Source organism: Entelurus aequoreus, linkage group LG05 (genome assembly GCF_033978785.1).
Source record: "Entelurus aequoreus isolate RoL-2023_Sb linkage group LG05, RoL_Eaeq_v1.1, whole genome shotgun sequence".
Taxonomy (NCBI): domain Eukaryota; kingdom Metazoa; phylum Chordata; class Actinopteri; order Syngnathiformes; family Syngnathidae; genus Entelurus; species Entelurus aequoreus.
In genome coordinates this window covers 86,197,126-86,209,590 of record NC_084735.1, presented here as the reverse complement: position 1 = coordinate 86,209,590, position 12,465 = coordinate 86,197,126, and the positions used below count along the sequence as shown (strand labels likewise).

Below are 12,465 nucleotides of genomic sequence, written 5' to 3'. Positions count from 1 at the left end.
ATCATGGGCCCCTAGAATCCGTCTCCTTTACCCCCCCTTTTTGGCGCCCCTGGGTGTGAGTGTGCGTGTGCGTGTTCGTGCGTGTGAGTGTGTGAGTGTGTGTGTGCGTGTGTGTTCTGCTGAATCGGCAGGCTGCAGGCTCCCAGATGTGTCACGTGACGTGCAGCTACCAAACAGAGGCAGTTAAAGATGTTTTGGCAGCTGTGTGTGTGTGTCTGTGTGTGTCTGTGTGTGTGTGTCTGTGTGTGTGTGTGTCTGTGTGTGTGTGTCTGTGTGTGTGTGTCTGTGTGTGTGTGTCTGTGTGTGTCTGTGTGTGTGTCTGTGTGTGTGTGTCTGTGTGTGTGTGTGTCTGTGTGTGTGTGTCTGTGTGTGTGTGTGTGTGTGTGTCTGTGTGTGTGTGTCTGTGTGTGTGTGTCTGTGTGTGTGTGTCTGTGTGTGTGTGTCTGTGTGTGTGTCTGTGTGTGTGTGTCTGTGTGTGTGTGTGTGTGTGTGTCTGTGTGTGTGTGTCTGTGTGTGTCTGTGTGTGTGTGCGTGTGTCTGTGTGTGTGTGTCTGTGTGTGTGTGTGTCTGTGTGTGTGTGTCTGTGTGTGTGTTGTGCGTGCATGCGTGTGTGCGTGCGTGTGTGTGTGCGTGCGTGCGTGCGTGTGTGTGTGTTGTCCACGTGCTGCTGCGTCTTTATTTTGGCGGCTGCTGGGCGTTGTCATGGAAACAGAAGGTTGGAGAACGCAGATGACTGGCAACACTAAATGTTGGTCCCTAGTGTGTGAATGTTGTGTTGGCCCTTTGACGAGCTGGTGACTTGTCCAGGGTGTACCCCGCCTTCCGCCCCAATGCAGCCCCCCGCCGCCCCAAAAAGGGACAAGCGGTAGAAAATGGATGGATGGATGGGTATATGAGGGTTTCTTCTTCTGCGGTTTTTATTGAGCGGTGATGTTCTCCTTTCCTGCACTCCTCCTCTTCTTCATCTCTTCATCATGGGACTTCTCTTCCTTTTAACTTCTCCATATGTGCACACTCACACACACACACACTCACTCACACACACAGACACACACACAGGCACACACACACGCGCACACACACACTCACACAGACACACACACACACACACACGCACACACACTCACACTCACACACACACACACACACTCACACACACACTCACAGACACACACACAGACACACACACACACATTTACACGCACACACACACACACACACACGTCGCCATGTTGTGTTTGCATTAAAAGCTAAGGAGAACTTTGTAATAAATATCTTTTTTTTTTAATAAGGTTCTTTTTTTCCCCCTCAAACATTCTTCCACTTTTTCCAAGCATAAAATGATGTTTAGGTTCGGTGGCGCCACCTGGCGGTCGCTCCTTTGAATAGACCGTGGAGAAGAGAGTCCAACAGTTGGCCCCGCCCCCTGACGTAATTGCATCCTGTACCATGTGGAGGCCGATGATGTGGTCGCTGATGACGTCACGGGTGTCATTGAAAAATGGCCACTTTTGATATCGCTGAAATCGTCACCGATTGTGTCGGCGATATTGCCGCCAATGTCACTGGTATCATCACCCGTGTCACACAGATATTGTCACTGACGTCATCACTGTCATTGATATCCCCACTTATAACAACATGGATGTTGCTGATGTCATCACAGATGTCATGCTGATATTTTCACTGGTGATGTCATAAATGTCACTGATATTGCCAATAATATCAGAGGGCACCAGGATGTCGCTGATATCGTCACCAATAATATCAGAGGGCACCAGGATGTCACTGATATCGTCACCAATAATATCAGAGGGCACCAGGATGTCGCTGATATCGTCGCCAATAATATCAGAGGGCACCAGGATGTCACTGATATCGTCACCAATAATATCAGAGGGCACCAGGATGTCGCTGATATCGTCACCAATAATATCAGAGGGCACCAGGATGTCACTGATATCATCACCAATAATATCAGTGGGCACCAGGATGTCACTGATATCGTCACCAATAATATCAGAGGGCACCAGGATGTCAGTGATATCGTCACCAATCATATCAGAGGGCACCAGGATGTCGCTGATATCGTCCATCAGGTCATCTTCGATGTCACAGATATCGCCACAAATGATGTCATCACCAATGTCATGAATACCGTCACCACTGGCGTCACTGAAATTGTCACCAAATGTCATATTGATACTGCTGCTGATGTGTATATCATTGATATCGCCACTGATGATAGCATGGATGTCACCAATATTACCACTGACGTCATTGATATTGCCGCTGATATCATGGATGTCGTGATATCGCCACTAAGTGTTATCGTCATTGATGTCACCGATATCATCACCATTTACGTCACACGGATGTCACCAAATGTCATATTGATACTGCCGCTGATGTTGTGGATATCACCGATATCGCCACTGGTGATGTCATGATGTCACCGATATCACCACTGATGAGCTCATACTGACATAATTGATATTGCCGCTGATATCATGGATGTCGTGATATCGCCACTAAGTGTTATCGTCATTGATGTGACCGATATCATCACCATTTACGTCACACGGATGTCACCAAATGTCATATTGATACTGCCGCTGATGATGTTGTGGATATCACCGATATCGCCACTGGTGATGTCATGGATGTCACCGATATCACCACTGATGATCTCATACTGACATAATTGATATTGTCGCTGATAACATCATGGATGTCGGGATATCGGCACTAGTCTTATGGTTATCGTAGATGTCAGATGTGGGATCAGAGCTGAGGATGTCGTTGTGGCTTGTGTATAGATTTAGGGCTATACAAGTAAACATTGATTGATTGATTGAATGATGTCATCGTAGATGTCACTGATATCGCCACCATTGACGTCACACTGCTGCCACACTGATGTCACTGAAATTGTCACCAAACGGTATATTGATATTGCCACTGATGTCATATTGAGGTCATCGATACTGCCGCTGATAACATCATGGATGTCGTGATATCGCCACTAATCTTACTGTTATCGTCAAAGTCATCGTAGATGTCACTGATATCGTCACCATTGCTGTCACACTGATGTCACTGAAATTGTCACCAAATGTTATATTGATACTGCCGCTGATGATGTTGTGGATATCACTGATATTGCCACTGATGTCATATTGACATAATCGATACTGCCGCTGATAACATCATGGATGTCGGGATGTCGCCACTAATCTTACGGTTATTGTCAATGTCATCGTAGATGTCACTGATATCGTCACCATAGACGTCACACTGATGTCACTGAAATTTTCGTCAAATGTTATATTGATAACGGCCGCTGATGTTGTGGATATCACTGATATTGCCACTGATGTTGTCATACTGACGTCATCGATATTGCCGCTGATAACATCATGGATGTCGTGATATCGCCACTAATCTTACTGTTATTGTCAATGATGTCATCGTAGATGTCACTGAAATTGTCACCAAACGTTATATTGATACTGCCGCTGATGATGTTGTGGATATCACTGATATTGCCACTGATGTCATACTGACGTCATCGATATTGCCGGTGATAACATCATGGATGTCGTGATATCGCCACTAATCTTACTGTTATTGTCAATGATGTCATCGTAAATGTGACTGATCGTCACCATTGACGTCACTGAAATTGTCACCAAACGTCATATTGATACTGCCACTTCTGGTGTCATGAATATCACTGCTATTACCAATGATATCATACTGACGTCATTCATATTGCCGCTGATGACATCATGGATGTCGTGATACCGCCACTAATCTTACTGATATCATCAATGAGGTCATCGTAGATGTCACTGATATCATCACCAATGTCCCACTGGTAACACCACAGATGTCACAGGTTTTGGAAGTGTCGCGCGGGTGGACGAGCACGCCGTCGTATCGCATCCCCCCCCCCCAAACAAGCGGCCGCCATGTTGAGTCCAGCTCATACAAATACTACATGAAAGTACACAGCATGAAGTAGAAATCTACACACCAACACACGTACTCTTCAAAAAAAAAAAAAAAAAAAAAGAGTTCAGTCGCCACGGCAACACGTCCAAACAACACGCGCTGGCGTGTCACTGCAGGACGCACTTGTCCTTGTGGTCGTACTTCCTCCTCCTCATGGCGAGGCCGCGCTCCAGACGCTCGTCCTCCTCCAGCGCCCTGCACACACACACACACACACACACACACACACACACACACACACACACACACACACACACACACACACACACACACACACACACACATTATTGTATTTGTTACCTTCTTGAGACCTCCGAAAAATGCCTACCTCTTTAGGACCACCTTTCTAGATATATAAAGATGTGTATTTACAACATTAATAATATATACATACTATGCAAATTTAAAAAAGGTAAGCTTTTGGTTTTATTTTTTTTTGGTATCTTTTGTTTGTAATTGGTTTTTAATCTTCATTATTTACTTAAAATTATTACAGTATGTCTCTATATACATATATATATATATTTTTTAAAATTAATTTTGACCAAAAAGGGCGCATTTCAATTTCTTACACACACTTGTTATTTCATATGTTGACCAGAGGGGGAGCACTTTTAAAAACCGACAGTCAATTTGAAAAATCATTTTGATAGATTTCACCACCAGGGGTGCAAATGAGATCTTTAAAAGTTTAAAATTTTTGGCAATATTATAATAATAATCGGAATTTTACTTGGCAAAATTTTACTTGGCAAAATTTTACTTGGCAATGTTACTCAAAAAATGTCCCTATTTCACAAGAACAACATAAAAAAATTGGCAATATTGTGATAAAAGTCAGATTTTCGTTGACAAATATCACCATTTTGCATTAAAAAGTAACCGTTTTACATTAAAAAAAAGTGATCATTTTACGAGAAAATATCGCAATATTACAGAAACAGAAAGAATATGAGAAATTGTTCCCAATTTTATAAGACATTTTTTGTTACTGGTTTTTAATCTTCATTATTTACTTAAAATTATTACAGTATGTCTCTATATATATATTTATTTATTTATTTTTTTAAATTAATTTTGACCAAAGGGGGCGCATTTCAATTTCTTACACACTTGTTATTTCATATGTTGACCAGAGGGAGAGCACTTTTAAAAACCGACAGTCAATTTGAAAAATCATTTTGATAGATTTCACCACCAGGGGTTTAAATGAGATCTTTAAAACTTTAAAAAATGTTGAATTTTACTTGGCAAAATTATGACAAAAGTCACAATGTTACTCAAAAAATGTCCCTATTTCACAACAACAATGAAAAAATTGGCAATATTGTGATAAAAGTCAGATTTTTGTTGACAAATGTCACCATTTTGCATTAAAAAGTAACCGTTTCACATAAAAAAAGTGATAATTTTACGAGAAAATATCGCAATATTACAGATACAGAAAGAATATGAGAAATTGTTCCAAATTTTATAAGACATTTTTTGTTATTGGCTTCTAATCTTTATTATTTACTTAAAATTATTACAGTATGTCTCTATATACATATTTATTTTATTTTTTTTAGAATTAATTTTGACCAAAGGGGGCGCATTTCAATTTCTTACACACACTTGTTATTTCATATGTTGACCAGAGGGGGAGCACTTTTAAAAACCGACAGTCAATTTGAAAAATCATTTTGATAGATTTCACCACCAGGGGTGCAAATAAGATCTTTAAAAGTTTAAAAATGTTGGCGATATTATAATAATAATCGGAATTTTACTTGGCAAAATTATGACAAAAGTCACAATGTTACTCAAAAAATGTCCCTATTTCACAAGAACAACATAAAAAAATTGGCAATATTGTGATAAAAGTCAGATTTTCATATAACAAATGTCACCATTTTGCATTAAAAAGTAACCGTTTCACATTAAAAAAAAAGTGATAATTTTACGAGAAAATATCGCAATATTACAGAAACAGAAAGAATATGAGAAATTGTTCCCAATTTTATAAGAATTTTTTTGTTATTGGCTTTTAATCTTCATTATTTACTTAAAATTATTACAGTATGTCTCTATATACATATTTATTTATTTTATTTTTTTAATTAATTTTGACCAAAGGGGGCGCATTTCAATTTCTTACACACTTGTTATTTGATATGTTGACCAGAGGGAGAGCACTTTTAAAAACCGACAGTCAATTAGAAAAATAATTTTGATAGATTTCACCACCAGGGGTGCAAATGAGATCTTTAAAACTTTAAAAAATGTTGAATTTTACTTGGCAAAATTATGACAAGAGTCACCATGTAACTCAAAAAATGTCCCTATTTCACAACAACAACGGAAAAAATTGGCAATATTGTGATAAAAGTCAGATTTTCGTTGACAAAGCACTTTTAAAACCAACACTCAAGTCAATTTGAAAAATCCCTCCTTTTTGGGACCACCCTCATTTTCATAGATTTCACCACCAGGGGGTGCAAATGAGATATTGTCTATTTTTTATTTGTAATGTGCTTAAGGCCGATGACAAACGAGTCAGTGACCACAGATGGCCCCTGTGCCGCACTTTGGGCAACCCAGCTGTGGAAGCTAACTGCTAATGGCCACCATTTAGTAGCGTAGTGTATTTGTTCATCCTATGGTCACATATGGGACGCGGGTTGTCTTACGTCAGCACCGGAAGTCGTCAAATCAGCTGTTCACCTGGCGGGTTTTTACCGGGGATGAACAGGTAAGTCCTTCTATAGTTGCCGTCTTGTTTTATCATATATTGCTGCTTCAATGTTTACTTTTGTATGCACATTAAATCAACAAAAAAAATCCTGACTTTGGAGCAATGTTCACGGACTGACTTTGGAGTAATGTTCACGCATTTGGCTCTCTATTATATGCAATGGTTTTCCGTATCGGGCCATTAAATGGGTCCGAACTTGTTCACCGGTACTTTCCCTTGTTGATGTCTCAAGAAGGGTAGAAGTACAACACACGCTAAGACATTTGCCATGTGTGTGTGTGTGTGTGTGGGATCACAGCTGGCCACACCCACCCTCGCTCCTTGGCGTCCATGTTTCTGATGACGTCATCGCGCTGGTTGACCAGAGACACCAGCTCCTGGAGGAGAAGCTGCTCACGCTCGTGGTGAGCGCGCGACTTCTGCCAGTCTGCACAAGTACACACACACACACACACGTACACACACCTACGTCACATGACCCATCACATGTGACATGAGTGCGGTCAGCTGACCTTCAATCGCCATCATGACTCGCAGCTCCCGAGTCAGCAGTTCAAACTTTCTCTCCAGGTCCTGTTCCTCCTGCCTGTCATCATCATCATCAACATCGTCATCGTCATCATCAACATCACCATCGTCATGGAAACGTACAAAAGTTCCAGGTGGTCTTGTCGCCGTATCAGAGCGTTCTTCTTGTTGACCAGCGTGAACCACTCCTGAATCAGCCTCTCCTCCTCGTCGCGGTCACTTCCTGTCACATGACAACACACGTTGAGCGCCGCGCCTGGCGTGCGGGTAAGCGCCGCACCCACCCGTCTCCATGAGGCTCCGCAGGCGGCGCTCCACCACCGCCGCCCTGGTGTCGATGTGCTTTTGCTCCGCCTCCAACGCCACCAGCTCGCTCAGCACGTACTGACCGGTGTCCTGCAGGCGCTGACCCCGGCACCCGCGGCACGTGCACACACACACATGAACGTACGGCACGTCAAGGAAGGAAGGGAGGAAGCGAGGAGAGGAAGCAAAGGAGAAGGGAGTTGTTGGTGATGACATCATCAGGTGAGAAGCGGGTGAGAAGTGAAAGTGAAGCCAAAAGGTGAAAAGGAGGGGCAAGGGTGGAGATGACTGACCATGGTCTTGTCTTCAGGTTCCCGTGTGGTGATGCTCTCACCCTCGCCCTGCAACACAAACACGTGTCACATGACCTGCTGCCCGCTCATCACCTGTGACGTGAGGCGGCAGGGGAGACGACACCTGCGGCGGTCTGGACTTGGCGGCCTGGGAGGTGGACTTGGGCCCTGTGACGGGACCCGGGGCCTCTTCTGCAACAAGGTTGTCGGAGGGAACATGTCAACAAGGTCGTGACAGTTAGGATGTGACAGTTAGGATGTCGACTAAATGTCAATAAAAGCATCAACATGTCAGTATATTGTCTAAATGTCAATAAAAGCATCAACATGTCAGTATATTGTCTAAATGTCAATAAAAGCATCAACATGTCAGTATATTGTCTACATGTCAATAAAAGCATCAACATGTCAGTATATTGTCTAAATGTCAATAAAAGCATCAACATGTCAGTATATTGTCTAAATGTCAATAAAAGCATCAACATGTCAGTATATTGTCTACATGTCAATAAAAGCATCAACATGTCAGTATATTGTCTAAATGTCAATAAAAGCATCAACATGTCAGTATATTGTCTACATGTCAATAAAAGCATCAACATGTCACGTCACATGTCAACATATTAATCAGAGGGCAATGTAACACTGACATTCCCCCTGATGACATCATGGATGATGTCACACTAATGTCAGTGATATCGTCACCAATGACGTCGTCACGGATGTCACTCTGGTGTCACTAAAATGTTCACCAACCTTGTCACACCGATGCCGATGATGTCATGGATATCACTGGTATCGTCACTCTTGACGTCACTAATGTTGCCGCTGATGAGGTCATACCGACGTCGTTGATATTGCCGCTGACAACGTCACGGTTGTCGTGATATCGCCACCGATCTCGCTGATATCGCCAGTGACGTCGTCGTAGATGTCACGGATATCGTCACCGAAATTGTCACCAAATGTCACACTGATACTGCTGTAGATGGTGTTGTGGATACCACTGATATCGCCACTGATGAAGTCATACTGACATCATTGATATTGCCGCTGATAACATCGTGGGTGTCGGGATATTGCCACTGATCTTGCTGATATCGCCAGTGATGTCATCGTAGATGTCACTGATATCGTCACCATTGACGTCACAGAAATTGTCACCAAATGTCATATTGATATCGCCACTGATGATGTCGTCAACAACACGTCAACGTGTGAATACCACATGTCAACACTGAAATTGTCACCAAATGTCACACTGATACTGCCGATGATGGTGTTGTGGATATCACTGATATCGCCACTGATGGGGTCATACTGACGTCATCGATATCGCCGCTGATAACATCATGGGTGTCGTGATATCGCCACTAATCTTACTGTTATCGTCAATAATGTCATCGCAGATGTCACCGATATCGTCACCATTGACGTCACAGAAATTGTCACCAAATGTCATATTGATATCGCCACTGATGATGTCATGGATGTCACCGATATCGCCACTGATGATGTCGTCATCAACACGTCAACGCGTGAATACCAAATGTAACACTGATACTGCCAATGATGGTGTTGTGGATATCACTGATATCGCCACTGATGAGGTCATACTGACGTCATCGATATCGCCGCTGATAACATCATGGGTGTCGTGATATCGCCACTAATCTTACTGTTTTCGTCAATAATGTCATCGTAGATGTCACCGATATCGTCACCATTGACGTCACACTGATGTCACTGAAATTGTCGCCAAATGTCATATTGATATCGCCACTGATGTCATGGATGTCACCGATATCGCCACTGATGATGTCGTCATCAACACGTCAACGTGTGAATACCACATGTCAACACTGAAATTGTCACCAAATGTCACACTGATACTGCCAATGATGGTGTTGTGGATATCACTGATATCGCCACTGATGGGGTCATACTGACGTCATTGATATTGCCGCTGATAACATCATGGGTGTCGTGATATCGCTACTAATTTTACTGTTATCATCAATGATGTCATTGTAGATGTCACCGATATCGTCACCATTGACGTCACACTGATGTCACTGAAATTGTCACCAAATGTCAACATGTCAATAACATGTCACATAGTAAAATGTAATATTAACACGTGAACATATGAATAACATGTCAACATGTTGTCATGTCAACAACACATCAACATGTTATGTCAATAACATGTCATCAACATGCCAATACCATGTCAACAAAACAAACATGTCATGTCAACATGTCAATAACATGTCAACATGTCGAAATATTGTCATTTTGTCATGCCAATGACACGTCAACATGTCAATAATATATCAACACAACACATCAATAACGTGTCATCAACACATCAATAACATGTCAACAACACGTCAACATGTCAATGACATGTCATCAAACATTAATAACGTGTCAACACATCAATAACATGTCATCAACACATGAACATGTCAACATGTCGATAATATATCAACAACATGTCATCAACATGTCAATAACATGTCATCAACATGTCAATAACATGTCATCAACATGTCAACACATCAACATGTCAATAATATATCCCGTCAATTACATGTCAAGAACATGTCATCAACATGTCGTCAACATGTCATCAACATGTCAACACATCAACATGTCAATAATATATCCCGTCGATTACATGTCAAGAACATGTCATCAACATGTCAACAACACATTGATATGTCAATAACATGTCCATAACATGTCAACACATCAACATGTCAATAACATGTCAACAACACATCAGTAATATGTCATCAACACGTCAACATGTCAATATCATGTCAACGACACATCAACATGTCAATCACATGTCAATAACATGTCAATAGCCTGTCATCTATACATCAATATCATGTCAACATGTCTACATGTCAATAACATGTCATGTCAATTACATGTCAACAACACATCAATAATATGTCATCAAACGTCAACATGTCAATATCATGTCAACGACACATCAACATGTCAATCACATGTCAATAACATGTCATGTCAATAGCCTGTCATCTATACATCAATATCATGTCTACATGTCAATAACATGTCAGGTCAATTACATGTCAATAACACATCAACAACATGTCATGTCAATTACATGTCATCAACATGTCAACAACATGTCATGTCAATTCAATGTCAACAACACATCAATAACATGTCATCAACATGTCAACAACACATCAACATGTCAATAACATGTCATGGCAATTACATGTCAACAACACATCAACATGTCAACACATCAACATGTCAACAACACATCAACATACCAATCACATGTCAGCAACACATCAATAACATGCCAATCACATGTCAACAACATGTCCATAACATGTCAACAACATGTCAACAACATAAGGACGATCACTTTGACCTTGTGTGGTTCTCTTGGACCTGGGGGGCGGTACGAGCAAGGCGGCCCCTCCCTCTTGCAGTCCTTCCCCCTGGTTGAGTCTCGCCACACAGAAGGCGGCGGCCTGCACGTCAGAAGGTGGCGGGCCGGCGAGGGCGGGGCCATAGCTGGACTGGCTGGCGTTGCGCTCGATGTGCAGCACGCTGAGCTCCTGCTGGGTAAAGTGCGAGCGGATCTGGCTGAGGTACGTCATCACGATGAGGCGGTCCGGAACCGACAGCAGAACCATGTCTGACGGCTCCAGCAGGCGAGAGATGCCCAAAGACTCGAAGGCGTCAAAGGCCTGGGCGGGGCGGAAGAGGACACGTCTAGAATGTTCTCTATTTGCTTAGACGAGAATGTAGTCATCACATGATGACATCATCAGGACGCTCACCTTCTTGTTGTTCATTTTGATGTCATGTGACTTCAGACGCTCAAAATCTCTGAGGGGACAAACAGATGATTGACAGGTGCACGCTAACTATTGTCTTGGCTAAGTTTGCAGCAGTTTACCACAGAGTTATAACATTTGCTACTTCACTTATGCTAACTGTTAGCATGCTAAAAAGATTTTGTGCTAATTTTGCAGCCGTTTACAACAGAGTCATAAAACTTGGTAGTTCACAAATGCTAACTATTAGCATGAAACATTTTATTTTCTAATTTTGCAACCGTTTACTATAGAGTCATAAAACTTGGTACTTTATACATGCTAACTGTTAGAATGCATACACGTTCAATATAAACATATTTTTTCCTAATTTTGAAACCGTTTACCTCAGAATCATAACATTTGGTACTTTATACATGCAAACTGTTAGAATGCTAACCTTTTTTTCGGACTAATTTTGAAAACCTTTACCTCAGAATCATAAAACTTGGTACTTTACATATGCTAACAGATAGCATGCTAACTGTTTTTGCTCATTTGTTAACCGTTTATCACAAAGTCAGAAAACTTGGTAGCATGCTAACTTTCTCCCCCAATTTATCAACTATTTACCACAGAATCATAAACTTGGTACTTTACATATGCTAACTGTAAGCATGCTATTTTTTTCAAAATTTTGCAACTGTTTACCACACAGTCATAAAACTTGGAAGTATACATATGCTAACTTTTTGTTGTTGCTAATTTTGCA

General features: G+C 41.7%; 1 protein-coding gene across 5 annotated transcripts in view; it reads right to left on the bottom strand.

Moving 5' to 3' along the window:
* Positions 1-1,261: 1,261 nt before the first annotated feature.
* LOC133651197 (trichohyalin-like) overlaps positions 1,262-12,465 on the bottom strand; it is a 33,054-nt gene continuing 21,850 nt past the window's right edge. For 4 of the 5 annotated variants that reach the window (XM_062049216.1, XM_062049217.1, XM_062049219.1 and 1 more), the window contains 9 exons: positions 11,718-11,766; positions 11,303-11,624; positions 8,003-8,070; positions 7,879-7,926; positions 7,564-7,684; positions 7,403-7,502; positions 7,264-7,337; positions 7,064-7,178; positions 1,262-4,212 (listed from right to left, as the gene is read on the bottom strand). In XM_062049216.1, coding sequence (XP_061905200.1) covers positions 4,125-4,212; positions 7,064-7,178; positions 7,264-7,337; positions 7,403-7,502; positions 7,564-7,684; positions 7,879-7,926; positions 8,003-8,070; positions 11,303-11,624; positions 11,718-11,766 — 985 coding nt within the window. In that variant the 3' untranslated portion in view covers positions 1,262-4,124. The remainder of the gene's footprint in view (positions 4,213-7,063; positions 7,179-7,263; positions 7,338-7,402; positions 7,503-7,563; positions 7,685-7,878; positions 7,927-8,002; positions 8,071-11,302; positions 11,625-11,717; positions 11,767-12,465) is intronic. The other variant, XM_062049218.1, reaches the window with a different exon arrangement.